This window comes from Propithecus coquereli, unplaced genomic scaffold, assembly GCF_000956105.1.
Source record: "Propithecus coquereli isolate 6110/MARCELLA unplaced genomic scaffold, Pcoq_1.0 Scaffold435, whole genome shotgun sequence".
Lineage (NCBI taxonomy): Eukaryota > Metazoa > Chordata > Mammalia > Primates > Indriidae > Propithecus > Propithecus coquereli.
In genome coordinates this window covers 2,184,669-2,208,906 of record NW_012150119.1, presented here as the reverse complement: position 1 = coordinate 2,208,906, position 24,238 = coordinate 2,184,669, and the positions used below count along the sequence as shown (strand labels likewise).

The 24,238-nt window shown below is 33.8% G+C and overlaps 1 protein-coding gene across 2 annotated transcripts in view; it reads right to left on the bottom strand.

The window, feature by feature from the left end:
- The window catches only part of MAP2K4 (mitogen-activated protein kinase kinase 4), a 124,434-nt gene that overhangs the window by 31,598 nt on the left and 68,598 nt on the right, over nucleotides 1-24,238 (bottom strand). For both annotated transcript variants that reach the window (XM_012653952.1, XM_012653953.1), the window contains 4 exons: nucleotides 17,184-17,303; nucleotides 5,265-5,384; nucleotides 2,847-2,898; nucleotides 1,410-1,537 (listed from right to left, as the gene is read on the bottom strand). In XM_012653952.1, the coding sequence (XP_012509406.1) occupies nucleotides 1,410-1,537; nucleotides 2,847-2,898; nucleotides 5,265-5,384; nucleotides 17,184-17,303 (420 nt within the window). The remainder of the gene's footprint in view (nucleotides 1-1,409; nucleotides 1,538-2,846; nucleotides 2,899-5,264; nucleotides 5,385-17,183; nucleotides 17,304-24,238) is intronic.

Genomic DNA, 24,238 nt, shown 5'->3' with positions numbered 1-24,238 from the left:
CCACAAAACCAAAACTTTCAATGATGGTGTCTTAATGTACACGCATACGTACACACACAAACACAAAACCCTAAAACATTTTCACTTGAAAAAAAGTTGACATGAAAAGATCTAAGAAACCAAAAAGTATTGAAAAATGCAACAATTCTAAAATATTGTCAATACTGAAAATTCTCAAATATATTTTCCAAATATAACGACCACAGTATAAACATGTGCAAAGAATATATGTAATGCTGTTTTTTTACACTATTTACAGATTGAGAGGTATATAAGAGGAAAAAGAAGTGTTGATGAAAAATTTAATAATACTTTCAAATGGCATGGGAAATAAAATTTATTCGAGTGTTTAAAGTAAGCGTGAAATTTGGGATAGCACTAAGCCTACTCATTCATAAACAAGATAGAACACCTATAATATCTAGCCTTGATTTTTCTTACTTTTGTGTTGTTTATAGCACCGGGTCTGGAAACATACAAATCAACAAGGAAATTAACAAGTAAAGGGAGAGAAATTTTTATTCAATTCTAAGCTAATCTTTAAAGGAGTCTACAAAGACTAAAACAGAAGTTGTTGGCAGAAATGCCTCAACAAACAACTAAAACTTTATGTATCACCATTTAAAATAGTGTACTGGTCCCCAAAGAACCATGGCCACATTAAAGGAAGACATTAACACTTAAGGAAAATGTTTAAAATATAGACACTAAATTCCAATTCAAATACAGATCAAAATCCACTCTGTAGGAACAGTATATGCACTTACACCAAGGTAAGATGAGTTTCCTATCTGTGGATAGTGTACATCTGTCTCCCTTAGGGGAAAGATGCTTCAGGTTGCTGAATACCTAAGGGTTCTACCCTTCAATTTGTCGATGTGCTTCATCCAGTCCTAAGGAAGGAACTAAAAACATTCAAAACATGCTTCGGACTCTGGAAGACATACTGTGTTCTGCTACAAATACAAGGTTTCCCAATCTTCTCCAACTAGAAACTGTATCCCTTAGTAGCCTAGGACACATTCTTAATATGCTCTGATTATCTATATCTACTACAGTCAAGACAGTATATGAGGTACTAGAAACACAAAGACACCTTCTGAGAACTTACCACCTGGTTGATTAGTTGAATTTAATATAATGGAAAAATAATACTCAGAGAAGATCACAAATGTTAAATGCAAAATAAGAGAAATAGATTAAGACAATGAATACTGAGTTCACTGTAATAATTTAGAAAAGTTTCATGGAGAAGCTAGAAGCTGAGCTTGGACTTTAGGACAGATGGAGACATTCTAGCATGTTGAAGCTCAATGACCAATGGCAGATTTCTTAGAAGTACAGCACCAAAGGGCACAGGCTCTCTATGCAATGACTATCAAGCAAGATGGTTTGGACTTCACACTTACAGCCATGTATGGCCTACACCCAGCATCTCTTGTCTTGGCAATGGAGTCCACAAGCTGTCCACTAATACCAAAGTCACAGAGTTTAATATTTCCACTTCTGTCCAGAAGAATATTGGAAGGTTTGATATCTGCAAAAGACAGATGTCATTCAGTGTATAATTAATCAATACTTTCCTAAGTTAGATAAGGCTTCACTTTAAGCAAAAATATTGAAAAACCTTAGACAACATTAAGTGTGTTCAAGTCTTAAACTCAGATATATAAAAAGCAAAAACATCTTCAGTTTATGACATTCAATCGTTCATATTTTAAACATGTAACTTTAATGCCCTAAAGCTGATACTCTCATAATTATAAAACACAGCTAAAGAAGATAGGGAAAAAAGATAAGAGCATGATAAACTACAACAGGAACAAAGAATTTTGTTTAGGAACTTAGCTCTACATGATTTTAGGCCAAAAAAGAAAACAGTATTATTTTTAGCAAACATTAAGCCAAGTAAAATTAAATAAAATATTCTGATGTTCAAGGTTAACTAATTTCAGTGGTCCAGTGTCAACCCCAAACTAAAACTACTTAAATAAATGTCCCAATTATTAATTTCTTTAACTATTAGAAATTGTATTTCCTAGAATTCAAGATTTTTCAAGTCTCTGCATTTGATCTTTTACTTTCTTTCCTATTTATTATCAAGCTGAATCACACACTGCCATGCATTGCCTTAGGTTTGTCCAATACAAATTTACTGAGGGTAGTGACCACCTCATTTCCTTGAGTCTAGCAAAGTAATAAACAGAGCAAGCATTTAATCTGTTTGCTTATTAAATTCAGGATTCCCACAGGGTCACTGTTTTTCTAGGTTTGGCCTTCAACTACACAAATGTTTAAATTTGAATCTGTGTCTAATAAGGCCCAGATTACTGTTTTCACAAATACAACACGCAGAGGAATTTCATTTTATAACACTAATTAAAAGATCTCTTTCAATTTACAGAAATATCCTCTAAAGCGAAGAAGAAACACTTGATAGGGACAGTAACATGCCTTTAAAACACTTGAGGGTGCTGTCACTCAGATTCTTCTTTGAATGTCCACAGGACCACCTTGACTTATTTGTATACAGAGAAGAATTGATTATCTACCAGGCAAATGAATAACTATTTTTTAACTAGAAGTTGTAACAATTGGCAGAAAAATCTAAGCCTAAGCCCAACATACTAATAAGTCAGGCTGAAATTTATTGAATCCTGAAGAAAATAAACTAAATTAATAATAAAGTTTTAGGGTACATTTTTTTTAGCAAAATAAAAATATTTCAGGAATGCTTATACAGTGACACTGTAACTTTCAACATTTTTTTTCTTTTTTTTTTTTTTTTTTTTTTACTAATTAAGGGGGGAAGTTAATTTCTATTCTATAAAAAAAACCATACTCACCTCTGTGAATAATTTTCAAGTTTTCTTTTAAGTGATTTAGTGCTTTCACAGTCTAGGGAGAAAAAGAAGACATGGGATAAACAACCTGTTTCTTTTGTTCAAACAGCAGAATAGTTTATCATAAGTAATATCCCTGTAGTCCTCTGTATACTTTTTAAGCTTAATATTTCGGTATTCTGTCCATTTTTTATGTTAACCAAAAATACTGATGATTTTAGATCTGAAAACTTAGTTGCCTTTACATGCTGCTCCCTGAAAGCTCAAAAAAAAAAACGAACAAAAAAAAGGTGACAGAATTTGTTTAATAAGTCATTAAAAAGTTGTATCAGGTTTCTTGTACCTCCAACCTGAAATTTTCAAGAATGAAAATAGTACAAGAAAGACCAATGGGCAGGTTCCACTATCAATAGTAATTAGTAAGTTTTCCCAAATTCTCAGTTTGCCACAATCATTCACCCTCATTGAGTGCTGAACATTCAAAATAATGTTTGCAGAGCCAGGGTATGTTTGATCAACCACTGTGGTCATTTATCCAGAATTTATACTATTGCTTGATCACTGATCATGATTGGAAAACCATAGATTTCTTCAGGAAGAAAGGGAGCGGACACTTGAATTAAAATTTCCACAACCTCAAATTAAAAGAGAACTAAACAACAGGCCAACCATTTGCTGTAGAAAAGTCAAGTTCCTGCTGTCCTCAAGCTGCTGGGTGTGAGAAATATAGAACACACAAACTTGTAATATTTCAAATAGCTATGGTTGTGTGTTCACTGGTTTACTGAATAGCAAGAGACAACACAAAGTAACTTTAAATGTGTGCTTAATACATAAGGTGGTCACCAAGTCTGGAAATAGGTAAATATGCAATAAATTATTTATTAGTGTATATATTGTTTATATTGCAATACACGATAAAATAATTTTCTCTGTTTTCCAGTTTCATGGCCATTCTGTCATACAATGATTAAGAGCAGGGTTCTGGGATTAGGCTGCCAAGACTTAAATCATTTATCACTTATAACTGTATAAACATCAAAGCAATTATTTAATCTCTCCATGCTTCAGGTTTATCATCTATAAAAATGGGATTACACTATTTGCCATAGAGAGCTGCTATGAAGATTTATATGTCACAAGATCCTGGTTTAAAGCAAATAAACATTCAACAACCATTGCCTAAAATTATTTTCTACTATTATTATATTATAATTATATGAATAGTTACAAGTTCTAAGATAATACTGGTTTGGTGTACTGGACAAAAGGGCTAGATCAAATGTAAAATTTCATATACCCATGTGAATAATGAGTCAGTTTCTAGTCTAACTCAGTTTCTTTTTATAAAATTATTTGAAAGTATATCTTAAAATTTAGCTCATAAAACATTTAGATTTAATCATTAATTTGGTAAAGTGGACTTAAAATATTAACGAGACATATGAATCTTAATGACTGTTTAATTCAATTTTAAAAAAATCCAGTTATACATACACATATCTCCTACATGTAAAACACAGTTCAGAAACTATCTGTATTTTTAACCAGTCTTATTAATCTTCAATGATTAAACAAGATAACCTGGCAACTGACAGGTGGACTATATTGGAAAGGAATATTTAGCCAAGGAAGAGCTAGGAAATTACATGCAACCAGAATATCCATCTTACAATTTCCTACATGATTTAATTTATACAACAACTAACCTAATACATGTCATTAGCTTAGATTCTCAGGGGTTTCAAAGAATATTAATTTTGCTCTATTAAAAATAAATTATCTTTTCCCTTTGGAAAAAACTTGTGAACATTTGTCCACTAGAAGATCCAGAGCAAGAAAAAAGTGATCATGAATTCACTTTCAAAACTATCAATACATACACAAAAGAGTACATATTTGCTTTCTTGGTACTCTGGTAAAAGAGAATTGACCAAATTAGTAGTAACGCTGTTTCCTAAACTTGCTAGTCAACATTTTAAACAGTTTAGGCTGAATAATCCAAATTTTCAACCACTTTGTCTAAGGGCTTCAATCGAGGATTCAAGGAGACTGCTGTGATTCTGATTAATTTAGAGATAGTGTGGTAATATAACCTATTTAAAAATAGTTAAAGCAACAGGAAAAAATGAACAGAAAATTGCTTTTTCTAGTCTTCTTTATAGCACACTGTTATGATTCATTGAGATTCAAATGAAAAGAATATTGTCGGTATTTATCTGAACCATATTTTGAAAAATGTTCTTAGAACCTATTGTGTTAATACCCCACAAAAGTGACTTTGTCTCTTGCTTTAACTACAAATTATTTTCACGAAGGTCAACATTCTGTGAAGGACATTCAGATGTGTGCATTCAAAACCCCAGCAGCATCTTTATATAACTATATATACAATGAACAATTTGAAAGCCAAGTACTTACTGCTAAAGTGATTTTGCCTAAAATTTCTTCTGGAATAACATCATCTAATACACTATATACATATTTGTAAAACTTATCAAACGAGGTAGACATGAGTTCCATACAGATCCAACAGTCACCCTATAAAATAATAAATATCTGTTATTCTCATGTATCTTAATATTAAGTAACACCTTGCCTTTACTTAAAATAGAAATACAATTAGAAAAGAAGCAATCTTATTCTTCTTTTTCACTTTTAATATTGAAATAGTGATACTTTTTGGTTCCTTATTAAAGCCTTGGGCAGAATATTGTACTCAAGTTTAAATACAAACTATGTGGTGAAGGCTAATTTCCCCCAGTCTTAATTGTATAGAATGGGACAGTCTTACATAGAAAGGTTTTACATAAAAATGCCAAATTCTCCCATAATGAAACATAAAAATAGGAAGTTGAAAACCATTCATTCTTACTAAGAAAACAGAACGACAGTAATATTGAAAGACTAATATAAACTTCTCAAATTGGCCAGAAAGAAAAAAGAAAAAAACACCCTGAACACCCTGCTCCAATGCTACCTTCTCAGCGAGGCCCACTCTGATACAAAGTGCAAGCCATCCCACATGGCATTCCCTTACCCTTCTGTTCTATGAAGCCCTCATCATCTTCTAATATACAGTATAATTTACTGATTTATTATGTTTATCACATATCTTCCCTACTAGAAAGTAACCTCCACCAGGACAGGGGCTCAATGAATATTTGTTAAATGAAGGGATGCTCGCTATAATTAAACTGAACCATTCAAACACTGCTGGCAGCATTAATCAATTGTTTAAACCAATTTGAATGCAATTTGACAATAAAACAAGAGAAATAAATGTGTTGATAACATTTGATAGAATCATCCCATGTCTGGGAATGTAACTTAAATATTCTATAAATTACAAAAAGGAAAAACAACAAAACTAGAAACCAATGAACTATCTCACAAAAAGGAATGGTATAATATAAAGGGATTGTCTTAAATTGCATTTCTTGAAAACTATGCAATTCATGAAAGGTATGCATATGAGGCATGAAAAAATGAAGGATATAGGCAAATACCATGATTATAATTCTGTAAAAGTACACATGCATATGAACAAAGAATACAAAGAACCTTATGAAAGCGAAAATACTATCAGGATAATGACAAAATTATCTTAAACAATTTTGTATGTTGTTACTAATTTATGGATCCATTTGTATACTCAGAGATTTTCTACCCACTAATCTCCTTTCCCTCAAGTCTGACCAGGATTGATTGATTATATAAGAGATTAATGTCTGTTACAGTAAAATGGCTTGCCCAAAACAACACTGCTAATTGCTAACAGATGCAGTGAACAGAATCCAGTTTCCTAACTCTTTTCTTCTATCAACCTACACTGCAAGTAGGCTTAACTCACATGTATGGAGTATATGCTGTGATGAATATTGAGATGAGTAATAGCACTCTTACAACAGGACCACCTGCCAGAACATTCCTGTAGCTACATGGCTACACACAACACATTTTTGTAAAGCATATTTCACATAATGACAAAACTTTTACTTATATTTTCTTTGTTTAAGTCTTTCTTAAGTCTCTTGATCTTAGAGAATGGCTCTTACAAAAGATTGAGTAACACCCCCCACCTAAAACACACACTTGAATTTATTTTAATCTAAAGACACTACCTCAATAAGTTTACTCGAATTTTGTATTAGAGAAAAATACAGCATATTTAACTCATCCACTTGGAGGAACAGTAGGAAGAAACTTAACCTCAATAGTATAGAGAAAAGTGGAAAGATCACTGATGTCAAGAGTCTGAAAGGCCTGACATTATCCAGGTTCTCCTACTTTCTACTTATATAAGCTTGAGCATCCTTACTTCCTCATCTATGAAATGAGACTGCTCCACCACCCTTAACAGACTGTAATAAAGGTCAAATGAGTTAATATATGTTAACCATAAAATAAAGTGCCTGGAAGGTGCTAAAAACTATAGTAACAAAATTAAAGAGACAAGGAATGGAAAAATAGGCAAACAAAAGAGAAGAAAAACGAGGGAGTGGGAGAATAAAGGTAGCAAGTAAACTGAGAACTGAAGGTGAGAAGGGGAGGCAGACAGGAGCAATCAGCTCCAGAGAGGGAAGTCTTTGTCATTTCTAGGGCACATAACCTAAGGTAAACTTCTCTCTCTGGCAGTTCCTTTCGGCTATAACTGAGAATAGACAGCAGCAATCTTGAGCTGCATCTTTTAAAAAATGAAATGGTCAGAGCTGCCTGAAAAAATAGCCACAGTAACATTACTTTCATGTTCAAACAAGAGATAGGAAGGACAACCTACAGAAGAAGAAATTAATCAATGTGAATTTACTGAAAAAGCTGGAGGATGAAAAAAACCTGAAAGGGTTCCTAAAGACAAGCTCCAGATGAAACCAATAACATATATACCAAAAAAGACCAAATTAAAATGTTTAAATAAAATGCTTAAACATTTAAAGTGTTTAAAAAGCTACCCATGCACAATAAAAATTAAAACTATAAGTCACCTAAAAACATACTTAACAAAATAGGCAAAACCTTTATGAAAACAAGTATAAAATGGTCCCAAAGGACAACAACCAGATCAAATGGAGCAGCAGATCATGTTTGCAAATGTGAAGACTCAAGATAATAAACATGTCAAATTCCCCCCCAAATTAAGAATTCAATTAAAATTCTAATCAAAATTTTCATGAACCTGGACAGGCTGATCCTAAAGCTTATATAGAAAAGTAGAGCCAAGAATAGCTGAAACAATTTTAAAGAAGAGGGAATAACCTACTATACAGACTTTTTATAAAGCTATCAAAAGACAAATATACATCAATGGAACAGATTCAAAAGTCCATGTGCATAGAGAAATTTGATGTATGTTAGATGCAACAAAGCAAATAGCGGCAAAAGGATGGATTATTCAACAAATGCTGATGGCACCACTGGCCTTCCATATATAAAAAAGATAAATTAGATCCTCACCTCATATCATTCACAAATATAAATACAAAAATTCTCAAATGGATTTTGTGAAAAGCAACAGTTTAAAACTTTTAAAATAAAAGCTCTTCATGACTACAGTGCACAAAAAGAAATTTCTTCCCAAAAACAGACATGAAAAGAACAAATCACATAGGATAAGACTTATTAAATATAACTCCATTATAATGAATACTTCTGTATGATAAAAGATACAATACTAAAAGTTTAAAAATAAGACAAAAACACCTTATGTATAGAAACAAAAGATGAGCACCCTGAATAATAAAGAGCTATGCTAAAGTAATTAGAAAAAGACTACTAATAAAATAATGTCAAAGGGATATGAATAGGTAATTTACAGAAAACCTCAACTCACATAAAAAATTCTGTACCTCACCAATCAGGGAAATGCAATTTTAAAAGTGAGATATCACTTCAATCCCACCTGACACCCAAATATTAAATGTTTAATATTACCAAATGTTAGAACAGACCAGCAAAAAGGAGATCTGTGATGGTAAATGCTGATGGCCTACCCAATAAACATCCCCCCACTTCCTATGTACAATGCACCTAGCTAAAAATCTACATTTCCCTGTCCTTAATGTAGAGAAGGACAGACAATGAGATATCAACACAAAACAGTTGGTTCATAACTCCAGGAAAGCCTTTTCAGTTCTTCTCCTTCTTCTTCCTGTGTGAGGACATTACAGCTGAAGCATGACAGCTTGGACCATCAAATAGTCTTAACAATGGAAACTACAACTAAGAAAGCCATTGGCAGTCTCCATTACTGGCAGGTGATACAAGTGACACGATTCTTTTTTTTTTTTTTTGAGACAAAGTCTCACTCTGTTGCCTGGGCTAGATTGCAGTGGCCCTATTATAGCTCACTGCAGCCTTGACTTCCTGGGCTCAGGCAATCCTTCTGTCTCAGCCTTCTGAGTAACTGAGACTACAGGCATGCACCATCACACCTGGCTGACTTTTGTATTTTTTGTAGAGATGGGGCCTCACTATGTTGCCCAAGCTGGTCTCGAACTCCTGGCCACAAGTGATCCTCCTGCCTCAGCCCCCAAATTGCTGGGATTACAGGCATAAGCCCTAAATACAATTCTTGATACAGAAATTCTTATTCATTACTGGTGGAAATATGTCAGTATTAAAGTTGAAGACATATCACTTAATCCAGCAATTTTATTTCCAGGTAAATACTCAAAAGAATCTGTACCCTAAGTTGTCAAAGAGACATGCAAACGGATGTTCATTTTTGTACTGTTTATGACCGTAAAAAATTAGAAATAATCTACATTAGGATTTTTTTTCTTTTTCTAAAAAACTTAAGCCCCAATTGTGACAGTAAGGATTATTTTAAAAAAATAAAATATGGCATGTGCAATCATTAGAATACTATATGGCAATTAAAATAAATTAACCAAATCTATATATTACAAATCTATATTTATATGGACAATTTTTTAAAGCTATGTTGAATAAAACATACAACAGAGGATGCATATAGGATAATTCCACTTATTTAAACTCTGAAAATACATCAAGCAATACTATGTAATATGTAGGGAGAAATGCATATATGGAAAGCGTAAACAAACAAGTTGAAGGAAACATTAAATTCAAGGTAATGTTTAGATCTGGAGAGTAAAAAGGGAAATGAGATGAGGGCTTTAACTGTATTTATAATGTTTAAAGACAGAAAAAGAGTGAAGATGCCAAAATGCTAATACATTAAATCTGTGATTTGGGCACACTGTTATTCTTCTGTAATTTCCTGTATGTTTGAAATATTTCATAGTTTTAAAAAGGCAGGGACCACCTTAAGAAACTAGAAAAAGAAAAGCAAATTAAACAAAAATAAATAGAAAAAAGGAAAGGCAATCAGAATGAAAATCTCTCCCCCGAAAGTAAAAAATTGAAAATCAATACAGAAAATTAATGTAACTCAGAGTTGGTTCATTGAGATGGTCAATAAAATTAACAAACCTCTAGCCAGAGTAATCAGGAAGAAAAAGAGGAGACACACATTATAATATCAGAAACATGTGGGAAAGAGGGAGGGAGGGTTACAGATAAGAGAGGAGTAACATTATTACAGACTCTACAGATAATAAAATAATAAAGGAATATTATGAATAACTCTATTCTAATAAATTTGATAATATAGATCAAAGGGACAAATTTCTTCAAGGAAACAAAGATCACTCAAGAAGAAATAGATAACTTGAATAGAACTTATCTTTGAAAGAAACTGAATTTTCAGTTAAAAATCTTCCCACAAAGAAATCTCCAAGTTCATTGGGCTTCACTGGTAAGCCCTACCAAATATTTACAAAAGAAATAATACCAATTCTATACATATTCTTCCAGAAAATGGAAGAAGAGAGAATACTTGCCAACTCATTCTATGAGGCTAGCATTACACTGATACAAAAGTCAGACAAAAAACTAAGAAAATTAAAGATCAGTATCTCATAGACATAACAATTTTAAGTAAAATTTTAGCAAATTAGTTCAATTTTAGCTATATAGCAAATTGAACCCAATAATATAATAAAAAGATAATACATCATAACCAAGTGGATTTCTCCCAGAAATACAAGGTTGATTTAATATCTGAAAATCAATCCATATAACTTATCATATTAAAAAAAAAATCTCAAAAACATCTCAAGGATGCGGAAAAAAATATAAAATCTAACATCCATTGCTGACAAAAACTCTCAGCAAACTACAAATAGAGGGAAACTTCCTCAATCTGATTTAAAAAAAAGAAATCTGTGAAAAACCTATAGCTAATATTGCACGTAATAGTGAAAGCCTGAATGCTTTCCCTCTAAGATCAGGGAAAAAATGTCCACTCTCACCATTTATATTCAACAATTTACTAGAAGCTCTAGCCAGTGCAATAAGACCAAAATAAATAAACAATAGGTACTCGACTGGAAAGAAAAAAGTAACTGTCTTTATTCACAAACAACATAATGATCCATGTAGAAAATCTGACAGAATCTACAAAAAGCTACTAGAATGTGTGAGTTTAACAAGGTTGTAGCACGCAAGATCAACAGACAAAAATCAATTGTATTTGTGTATATTGGTCACAAAAGAAAACTGAATTAAAAAAATATTATGGCACTAAAAATTAGTAAATACTTAAGAGTAAATCTAGCAAAAATGTGAAAGACTTGTACAGTGAAAACCACAAAATAATGCTGAGAAAAACTAAAGATGTGAATAAATGGAGTGAGTTACCACGTTAAAGGGTCATTAGACAGAACATTAACTTATCAATTCGCCTCCACCAACCTACAGATAATGCATAATCTCAATAGAAAACCCCAGCACGTGTTTTGTTTTTGTAGAAATTGACAAGCGGATTCTAAAATCCATGTGGAAATGAAAAGACCCTGAAAGAGCCAAAACAATGTTTAAAAGAACAAAGTTTAAGGGCTAACTCCCAAATCTGAGGACTTTCTATAATGCTATAGTAGTCCAAGATTATGGGACTAGTGCAAAGACAGACCAGCATATCAACAGAACAAACTAGATAGCCCAGAAATAGACCCGCACAAGTATGGACAGCTGATTTCTCAAAAAGGTGCCAAGTATGTCCTTAGGCAAAAAAAAAAAAATATGCACCTCTCACCATATATAAAAAATTAACTCCAAATGGATAAGTATGAATGCAATCCCTAAAACTATTAATACAACATTGCTAGAAGAAAAGAGAAAATCTAAGTGACCTTGAGTTAGACAAGATTTCTTACATATAACATCAAAAGCACAATACATAAAAGAAAAAAACTAAAAAATTGGCCTATATCAACATTAAAAACTTTGCTTTCCAAAAAAAATTTTTTGTAAGCATATAAAAAGATAAGCTACAGACAAGGAGAAAATATCTACAAATTACGTATTTAATAAGTTTGTATTTAGAACACATTTTAAAAAACCTCCCAAAACTAAATAATAACAAAAAACTCAATGTACAACAGATTTTTTAACAGAAACTTCATGGAAGAAGATACACAATTGGCAAATAAGCACATTAAGAGATGTTCAATGTTGTTAGTCATTAGAAAAATGCAAATTAAAACTACAAAAAGATTCCACCATACATCTATCAGAATGGCTAAAGATATTAAAAAAAGAGACAGGCTATTCCAAGTATTGCAAATGATACTGAAGAAATAGAATTCTCAAACACTACTGGTGGAAGTATAAAATAGTGCAACTACCTTAGAAAGCAGTTTGTCCTTTTTTTCTTTTTTTTGAGACAGGGCCTCGCTCACTACCCAGGCTGGAATGCAGTGGTATGATCATAGCTCACTGCAGCATTAAACTCCTGGGCTGAGGTTATCCTCCTGATTCAGCCTCCTGAGCAGCTAGGACTACAAGCACATGCCATCACACTCGGCTAAATTTTTTTACTATTATTTTTTGTAGAGACAGGGTCTTGCTATGTTGCCTAGGGTGGTCTGGAACTCCTGGGCTCAAGCAGTTCTCCCACCTGAGCTTCCCAAAGTGCTGGGATTACAGGTATGAGCCAACCTGCCCAGCTGTATTTGCCCATTTTTCAAAAAGTTAAACATATACCTACCATACAATCCAGCCATTCTACACTTATGTATTTACCAAGAAAAATAAAAGCATGTGTCCACACAAATACTTGTAAATAAATGCTCATGGCAACTTTATTTACAAAAGTTGGAAACAACCCACATGTCCATCAACAGGTGAATGAGTAAACAAACCGTGGTGTATTCACTTAATGGAATATTAGATTCCATTAGATTCCAGTACTCAGCCATAAAAAGGAACAAACTATCAATATATAGTACAACATGAATTGCAAAATAATTATGCTGAGTGAAAGAAGACAAATCAAAAAATAAAAAAGTACATATGGTATGATTTCATTTATATAAAATTCTAGAAAATGCAAATTAATTCACAGTGGCAGAAAGCAGATCTGTCGTTGCCTGAGGATGGGGACATCAGAGGGGTGGAGTGTATTTTCTATAGAGCATAAGTAAACTTGTGAGTGATGGGTACATTCATTATCTTGATTTGGTGATAATCCTGCAGGTTTATATTAACACATTTGGTCAAATATTATCAAACTGTACATTTTAAATATATGCAGTTTATCAGTTGTCAATTTTACTTCTACAAGCTGTATTTAAAACTTGCAAGGATGGCCAGGAGCAGTGGCTCAAGCCTGTAATCCTAGGACTCTGGGAGGCTGAGGTGGGAAGATCACTTGAGGTCAGGAGTTCCAGACCAGCCTCAGCAAGAGCAAGGCCCCATCTCTACTAAAAATAGAAAATATTAGCCAGGCATGGTGGCACATACCTGCAGTCCCAGCTACTTGGGAGGCTGAGGTAGGAGGATTGCTTGAGCCCAGGAGTTTGAGGTTGCTGTGAGCTAGGCTAACACCACTCTAGCCCAGGTTACAGCCAACACTCTGTCTCAAAAAAAATTGCAAGGAGAAAGGAAAGAGACAGAAGAAAGGGGGTGGAAGTAGGAGTAGAAAAAAGGGGTGACTAAATTCAGCTAGTATCACTCACTGCCTTCTGTAATCTGATGAATTTGTACAATCACAAGTTACTCATAATGGTACTTCCTGCACTAGAATTTATTTCCCAACCTCAAAAGATGTCTGAAATGATGGTTTACTTGCTATTAAATTCTCAAATTTCATATACTATTTAAGTGACACTAGGCTTCAGCATTGATAAGATAAATGGTAGCCCTTTTGTAAATTACAGGCTAAAAGTTACTTCCATTATGCAATATTATCAAGCTCTTTTTTAATCCCCCCATCTACAAAGTCTAGAAATGACTTTTAGAAACCTGTGCAATTGAGTATCCTAATATTTTATTGAAATAAAATCTATGTTGCACTTTGGGCTTTTTGAGTATAGTTCCAACCTAGAAAGCAGCATACATGGTTGAAGACAATGGCAACATGTAAGTTACCAATTTCAGGATTAAGTATGCATTCACTGCTCCGAATAACATTATGGAACTTCCAGAGGCTCAATACTACTCAACAGCAAGATTAATCTCTACATAGTAGCTGCAAGAATAAGAAATCTCATAAGCTCCTTGATTAATGGCTGACTGAATCAAAGCAAGAGCTGAAGTCTTGTGGTCATATTAATTATATGAAATGAAATCCGTGGAGGATCTCTCGCAGTGACAGAAATTAAAAGCACAGCAGTGGTGGTAGGATAAGGTAAAAAGTCCTGACTACATACATTCATTTCTATTATTTCCTTTCACAAACCCAGAATTTTGTATCCATTATTGGAACTAAAGGTCATATCACCAAAAAAGATGTTTTTAAGTCATCAACCTCAAAAGAAAAATGTTTCTCTGAATCCTTATTAAATCCGTTTAATATTTTTAGCCTTTGAAACTTCAAGACATATACTTTGACTATTCACTCTTTAAAGGTGAACTTTCTGCTTTTCTAAAACTTCATCTTTAATTATTCAGAAAATCCCTATTACTTATTCCATTCTAAGATTTGGAGGGAAAGTTCATGTTTCAACTACTTAGGCATTTTGTGACTTTATACTGCTTAACTGTGTAATTCCTAAGCCTTCATTTTATCATACTCAAAAATCACAATGTTTAAAACAGCAGATTTTTTTTTTTAATGAAGCTAAAAACTCTTCATCTCTGGACCACATTTGTAATAAAATAGAAGGAACAGTGAGATTTCTTTCTCTGCAGTCTCATCTCTGCCATGTATTGGCTGTGTAACTTTTGTCAAATTAATATTCCAAATCTCATTTTCCTCTCTGGAAAAAGGGGATAATACTACCAAATCCCCTAAGACTGTTGGGAAGACAATACATGTGAAAACTATAAAGTATTCGACAAATGTTAGTGCTTATAGCTGTATATCTCAGCTCCCTTTAACCTTCCTGAGATAAAACCAGATTTTACTCATCTATTGATGATAAGAAACCATAAGGATACAGTTCAGATACTATTCTAAGCATTTCTCTTTGTTTCCATTACCTTGTCTTATCATGGGTATCATTTACTCTGCCTTCCTTTCATATAATCAGACTTCCACACTACCTCACCTGAGGCTGTATGTTTAAACAGTGCTTAAATGCATGATTAAATAAATGAACAAGAGAAATGAACTGGTATATTCCAGCACTATGGAGGTAATTTTAGGTTAAGATAAGGCCAGTGGGAGTCAATAGTGATAGTGAACACAGCACTGAAAAGGCTGACTGTAGAATCTAGTTAGGAGAGAAAATCTAGTTCGGCCCCTAAATAACTATCATTCTGCATAAGATATGAAGAGTAAAGTCACCACAGGATTTAATGATTGTGAAGAATAAGTTCACTGTTTGGGGATAGATGTAGGAGGAGATGACAAGATTCCTGTGTAACATGAAGAAAGTTCTAGGTTCATGATCTTACAAACAGAATAACATTACATAATATTTAGGTCCAGGACACAGTCATACATATGAATACATGACTGTATACTGATATGATGTAATAGTGATGTGAAATGATGAAGAAAGTTAACAAATTCAAAGTATCTGGTCACAAAAATGAATATTCAAGTCATTAAAAAGCACAAAAACAAAAGTAAAAACTACAAAAGTTTAGAATTAACAGTTTTTAATCACTATTCAACAAAAAATGGGCTCCATCAAGAAGTAGAACACTTCCAGTTACTAAAGTTACCTATTAAGAGCACAGAAAAATAAATTAAAATTTCAGAATTGGGTTGAGGATTAACTGACTAACCTCTAACATCTTTTCTAATTATAAGATTTCATATATTTCTATTCAGTGCTACATTCATTCCTTTTAAAAAAAATATATATATTAATAGTATTTTTAAAGCCAACAACAAAAATCCAGAGGCTATACTCTGTGATCCAGTTCCCAAAAGAAGAGAGGGTAAAGAGGGTTTTTCTTACTAGTTCATTAGCAACTCACCAGCTCATCCTAACATTTTCAAAATGAGAATGGTATTTTTTAAGAGTCTCTGAAATGCTCAGCAGTTCAAGAAATTAAATATCACAATTTTTTTTGACAGTCCATGATACCATAAAGTATTAATATTAAAGCTCCAGCTCTACTCCTAGTCCAATCTCACTTTCACGCTTTAGGCAGCTAAATGACTGGAAATGAGTAAGTGGATTGACAGCTGGAGGCAGAAGTGATAACCCAAGTTGGGACACAGAACAGCCAGAGGCCAAAAGAAGGAAGATGATCATGAGACCAAGAAATTAAGAATTCTAGTTTCTACACAAAAATCTGGATAAAAAAATTAGAAAAAATTTCTATTGTAATTGTTATGTTCCATGTCTGATGGGTATATCTGAGGATTGTGGGTGGAGACAAATAAACGTTTACATTAAATGCAGGTACATTTGATGACAGGAATGAGTAAAACTTAAAAAGAGGGGTAGGGGGAAGGCAGCTCAAGGCCAAAAGAGAGAGAATCTAAACCTACAATAAAAGCACTGATATTGAGAAGTCAGTTGATTTGTCAAGTTCTTGAAGAAAAGAAAATATCTGTAAATAAAGAAAGGAAATATGGGATTTACAAATGACAGCCACAAATACATACACATACACACAGACACACACACACATTAATATACATATATGTATATAAGAAATTCACTGTTTATCCAAAGGAAAAATGAATGGTGGAAGTTAATGTGTTAATTATCATGGCTATATAATAAAATATTGAGATACTAACTTATTACTAATTTATGGTATTTCATTGAAGATTAGAATCTAATCCTGCCATCTTATTTGTCCCAATTAGATATTCACTGGTCAGCTAAAACCCAAAAAGTTTACTCCTACCTCTCGGAAGAGTGCACCATAAAACTGAACAATGTATGGGCAATCACTACTCCGCATTACTACATCCAAATCCATAAGAAGTTGCTTTTGTTCTTTTTCATCCACTGTTGACCGAATTCTCTGGAAAAGAATGACAAAAGATGTCACAAAAACATAAAACGATTTTAGAAACTTCTACCACAAGACTGAAAATAACCAACCTTCACAAATATTAACCAGACATGAAAATTATCGTCCTTCCTTATACTTCGTAAGAATAATTTTTATCACAGAAAATTTAACAAAATAGCACTTAGGAATTCTTTAAAGGCCACAAAGCTTTTTATCCATAAGCATTCACTAATGATGCTGGAAGTTATGCAATAAAGTTCTTGAGCAGTGAAAGTTAACCCCCATGTGCAAATATAAAGCAAATCATTATGAGTTATAACAGTTTTCATATGAGTAACTATAAGTAGCTTTATACATACTTTTAGTCACCATTTCAGAATTGTATGGAATCCAAGCATCTAATACAAGAAAATCTCTTTTCACTCCCTAACATCCTCATACCACGGCATCCTTATTCCCAGAGATGGAAAACAGTCCAGAACAGAAAAAAAGAGCACTAAGTAGGGGCAGTGAACAAACAAGAGTCCAGGTCTCACAAATCCTAGACTGGGACTCTCGCCTTTCATCACACCTATACATTAAGAACAAAAAGTTCTAGCTGACTCTCCAACCCATGAGTCAGCATGCCAGGCAACAAACACCCGTGGAAGAAAACCTAAAAATGAGGGAACAGGACTCTTTTTATCTATTCCTAAGCTGAAGAAGCGCTCCTTGATACACTGCAGACCTGGGACATATCCCTAACCAACACATACAACAATTCTCTGCACACTTCTAAGAGACTGCCAGAAATCAGTAAGTACGCCCACCTCCCATCCAGGAATAATATAGAACATAGAGGTGTTCAGAGGGACAGCTCCCACTGCACCAGAGATAACAAAGAATCAAGTTCAGAAATTATAAAACATTAATAATGGAATTATAGTGTAACATCAAAGCATGCACACAACTTCTGTTCTCACAAAAAAGTTCACAATGCCACACCGAACCACTGTGTACAATATACAGCACATACTCACAAGGTATGTTAGTATCAAAAAATACACAAGGCAGCATTTTGTCTTCCAAACACTTCAAGGTATCTGTTAATGTTCTTGAAAGGGCTGAAGGCAGTCAATTACATTCCTGAGCCCATTTTACAGAAGAGACATCAGAGGCATAGACAGACACAAATATGTATTCCACGTGAAATGAGAATAAGCAGTTGTTTAAGGAATAGAAGTAGGTTCTCTCCGTTTAATTTTTGACTCTAAATGAGGGATTCCATATACTCCAAACACAAATTTAATTTTGCTACTTAAAATTTATAACTTGCGGGGGGGGGGGCAAGGGCAACATACGTAAAACCTAAACATCTGTACCCCCATAATATGCTGAAATAAAAAAAAATTAAAAAAAATTTATAACTTGCTAGCTATAATATTCCATACCAAGTAAAACTTATTAATTGGCATCTATCTTAAATACACAGATTTATCTAAAACTTTTACATTAAATATCACTGCCCAGATAAACAAGGAAAAAAATAAGAATAAAAAATAGAAACAAAATAAGACTAGTTTTTGTTAAAGTTAAGAAATTTCCCTTCTCATTTCTATATTTTCATAGTTTGGTGATTAATAATATTGCTTTTAATCAATATCTGTATAATGTTTGCTCAAAAAGGATATATTTAAAAAGTCAAAATAGCACAGATGTGATCTGTATTTGTTCAAAACATGACAATGATAATTTTTGTAAACATTTTAACTACATTTATACCTGTTTTGTAGAAAATGACTAAAAGTGTGGCTGCGAAAATACTAATTCAAGAAGGTAATTATTTTTAAAAGAATCTTAATAATCCCATACAGCTAAATTTAAAACAGACTAAGTTGTTAATTAGAGACAAGCAGGGATGAAAAATTAAATGACTCTCTGGTTGGAGATTTCTACCTACTAGTTAAAGCACTCTCACTATAGAAGGTTGAAAAACATAATTTTTTCCTATTTTTACTTCTATGCATATATGGGCAAATGTAAATATACCAAAACGCACACTTATAAAACACTGTAAGATATCTTGTTTGCTAGTTTACTTTCTGTTTCCTAAAACTGGTTATGTGGTTTTCTAAATTTACATCTGTACAAATACTTACATTCAACTCTTAGAAAGCATATTATAATCAAAACCTCATTAGTTATCATCAATAACTGACTTTTGGAAGCCAACTTCCAAACTCCCTATATTTTTCAATACATGTTACTGCATGATCTAGAGGCCTAATTGAAGCCCCATCATGTGACTGATATCTGATATTGAGACAATCCCTGACAGAATTGTTATTAACCAGGCTGTGTCCTATAGCTCACGCTTGTAATTCCAGAATTTATGGGAGGCCGAGGCAGGAGGACTGCCTGAGGCCAGGAGTTTGACACCAGCCTGGACAATACAGCGAGACCCTACTGTCTCTACAAAAATAAATTTGATAGATAGATAGATAGATAATTTTATTAACCAGAATGTAGATAGAGTTTCTGGCACAGCTCTAACCTTTGACATCATCAGTATGGCAGGAAAATCTATTCATCTGTAACATATTCTTCAGTGCCACTTCTAGTATAAAATAGAACATAGAGAGGCTGGAAGCCTACTGATCTAACGTGAAATTGTGTTCCTGGATGCTTTTCAGCAGATTAATACCTCCTCATACTCTCTGAACATTTTATCCAAGTATATGGCAGTGGTTACAAGAGTAGCTGCGGGTATTATATTTGAATTGTTTGGGAATGAGCAAGTACAGCTAACTCTTACTAAACTAAATTAATTCAAAAGGCCTAAAGGAACTCAAAAGGCTATTGACTACAAGTACATGCCTACAATAGCATTAACTTCAAATTAATGATTTTAATTCAATAACTCAATATATAATTCAAGTTGGAGAACACTTAATGATAATCAATGATTCAAACTAGAGAATATTTAGTGACAAACAACACTACCAGGAAAGTTTTTCTAATAGAACATCAGAGCAATATCTATGGGAAAGATTTCTACCATTTGAAACAAGCAAGGCCAAGATCTTCTAATATTAAAGGAGCACAGCTATCTAAAAATTGAACACATCAATAAGAACAAATTTCTCTTTCCTTTATAAAGCTGTCCTGAATAGACAGCACAGAAAAATGGAAGTCCAAAGTGAAGTCGATTATATTACTTGAAATTCTCTTGTAATTATTATTTTCAGAAATCAAATCTATTGATAAAAAACCTTGAATAACAGGAAATTTTCATTTATTTATATCATAAATTTGAAAGTTAGGTAAGGCTGATTTTTCTTTTTTTAAAATAAAGAGTGGAATGAAAACCCCACATGAGACCACAAAATATTTAAGAAAATTATCTCAAGAATGTTAAATTTTTTAAAAGTTTCATTTTCATCCAAATATCAGAACTCATCAAAATCATTCTTTTTATTCATTATGGGGTTACTGAGCTCTTTTACTTGTCACTATTTTATTAACTTATTACATGTCCTTGGAACAAATTAAACTGTACTACTTAAAACACAATCTACCTCTTTTCCCAATTATTGAAAGCATTTTCAGATTATTTCAAGTTTTACTTTATTTGGAATATGGGTGCTGTCTGTAAAGTATCCAGCATTGTTAATGTAATGAGAACGGTTACATGGCTGGATACAATCCAGATAGCCCATGTTCAATGTAAAGAAAACATTTAAAATCAAGACAAGAACTACCCTATATAAGTAGTTTTCTACAATGAGAAAATTCATAAACTTTAAGTTAAAATTCTAAAAAAGGTTGTCCAAATCTGTATTCAAGGTTGAATATAAGCCTAGTAAAAGTTTAAAAGCAGGTAAAATAAAAAAGCAATAAAAACAGCATGTAGATACAGGTCAGAAATGCCAAAATAACTCCAATTAAGAGTCACTAACAGACACAGAGAAAAAGGATTAAATTCCCAGTTCTCTGGTTTTAGAACTATTAATATTATACGTGGTTCTTACCCAATTTAAAAAAATTCCAAAGAGCTTCATTTTTCTAAACTGCCAGTCCAGCTCATGCCATTATTGGTTGGAACAGTCACAAATTCAGTTGCTGGGAGTTCTATATGGACTAGGCTGCAGTGATAGAAAGTTAACAAGTTCCATAGGATAAGCTAAAAATTTTTCATTTAAAAATGATCCCCTTGCCCTCTCCCACCCTATCAAAAATCAAAGGAATGGCAGGGAATAGTGACTCATGCCTGTAATCTTAGCGCTTTGGGAGGCCAAGGTAGGAGGATCACTTGAGGTGAGGAGTTCAAGACCAGCCTGAGCAAGAGTGAGACACCCATCTCTACTAAAAATAGAAAAAATTAGCCAGCCAATTAAAAATAGAAACAAAAAATTAGCCAGGCGTGGTGGCACAGGCCTGTAGTCCCAGCTACTAGGGAGGCTGAGGAAGGAGGATCACTTGAGCCTAGGAGTTTGAGGTTGCTGTATGCTAGGCTAACGCCACAGCACTTTAGTCCAGGCAACAGACCAAGACTCTGTCTAAAAAAAAAAAAATCATAAGAATATCCACTTTGAGAATAGTCCCAATTATACAGAAGGGGCCCAATACCAAGAAGTTGTTGAAAGGTTGCTTTCCTTCTTGTTGTGCAACATGGCATCTAGAAGTTATTGGTAAATTTAAATGGTGACAGCTTATTCTTAGCCTTATGTGGAATGCCTCCATTTTTAACAACTTGAATTTAAGGTGTAAATAACCCTTTTACAGATGCTGAACAACTGTGTAAATGTGGTAAGGTTCTAGATGTCCTCCAATTTTACACTGAGATCTCCAGGGGAACTGTCTCTTCACACTGACATGATCCTCTAGCCTATGTCCAAACCCACCTCCCACATACCACGTGTTGATTCTCATCAGGGATGAATGGCAAGTGATAAAACTAACATCAATAAGTATGAAGAACTTTCAAGTAGATTACAACGCATTGTTGTAAAGAAAAGGGATTAAGGGAACTGATAAAACTAAATTCACTAAAGGACTAGAGGTGGGAAGGGCAGAGGAAAAAGAAGCAAACAGGAGGATGGATGGAAATAGGCAGTATACATTCCCAAGGAAAACTAATTTGACCCCTTCTTACTGAGATATTATGCCATAATACAGTTCTAACGGTGACTTTTTTTGTTTACCTTCCTTTTCTAAACTTATTTTCAGGGGTGAGAAGAGACAGGGAGAGGAAATAAGAGGGAAAGAGAATGATAATGAAGCAATCTCTATTACGGGGTAAGGTCAGGAAGGCTCCAATGTGGCAAAGAGAAAAAGAAGGCAGGCTGACAGCATGATGGCTATGGGTGGAACTGTAGAGGAAGCAAAATAAGAAAGGCTCACAGTGTAGGTCCTAAGAAGCATCTTGCCTAGGTGCTAAGTAAATACCTAGTTGATTCTGATAGTGGTTCTTGCCACTCACTCTGATTCAAACTTAACCCTTGTATCTCCATGTTGGGGTTCTCAAAGATATCTCAGTTTCTAGAGAGATCAGGTACACACCTTATCCCAAAGCACCAGAGCCTGCCTTGGAATGACCCATTCTGTGACTGCCTGTGTCCTGATGTGACAACTACTGATTCTCACCAGACCAACCCAGAGTTTTTCTTCCTACCAACTCAAGCTATAAGGTTAGGTGGATGACAAGCTCTCTCTCAAACAATGTGTGTGTAAGGAGGCACTCCAAGTTACCTGATCCCATTCCTGCTTGGAGAAAGGGAAAACAGGTTCATTATACACAAGAAAGACTCAGAGCAAAGAAGAACTGATGACAAGTCACATATACTCTTGATTAAAAACAGTAGTTCCACAGTGTGTATGACAGGTGTCAGTTCCTAGGATGTTCAGATTCCAGGCCAAAAGAATATGAGTGATCAGCAAACATACCAGGAATCAAGAACTGAGGAGTCCAGAAACTGACTTTAGAAACCAGCGGTGTCACAGACTGACTTGAAAAGAGCAATATAATCAAATAAACTTACAGAATGGCTATCAATTCTGATACTATTTTTGTTTTATTTTGAAAGAGAGAAAATGTGTGGAGGAAATGAGATATGGGGAGTGTAAGAAATGGAAAACTGATGTGGAAGGGCATAACCATCAGTCCTGGTAGATACGGTCTCTAAATTCTCACATGATAAATGTTTTTCAGGTTTTTGTATGGCTCAGCTGAGGGTCCAGAGGGCAGTATAACAAGGTACTAAGAGTAAAGTAGGAGACTCATATCCCTGCTGCATAGGTTCACCCTTAGCTGCTTAGAGAAGTTAGGAGCAAGATAGGAATATTCCAAAGTGAAAGAGAGGTGAGTTCCCCAATCAGAAATTAGGCCACAGATATAAGAAAACTCAGTAAGGTGATGAATTCGATAATTATAGGGCTTTAGAGATTATTCCAGGCACTGACTAAAACAAATTGACATGGGTAAAATGATGCAAGCTACTAGTAATTTGGCCATTAGCAAGGCAAAGTGTCATTTTCAATTTACCAACCACAAAAATCAGAACACCAGAAGATATTTACTCTTCAGCAAAGTTATTTGGGATTTGCTATCACTAACAGTTAACTAAAGCTCATATTTCAGTGCATATGGCTCATTCCTCTACATAAGCACTTATTGTCATCTAAGGTTACCAAAAGAATTTGTATTCCATATTTCAAGTAATTATCAGATGTCTTGACAAATTAATATGATGTCTAAAACAACCACTCCCAGGACAAAAACCAAACCAAAAGCTCCCTATGATGACAGCTGTCTACTTTTTGTACCAAGTAAACATTGGTAAATATCTTACTACCCATGCAGAAATCCTAGAACTGGTATATGAACAAACATACCACATGGGACCTTAGGTGGAACTCTTCTCCAAAGAAAACGAAGAGTAATATAATAAAGATTCAACAGTATT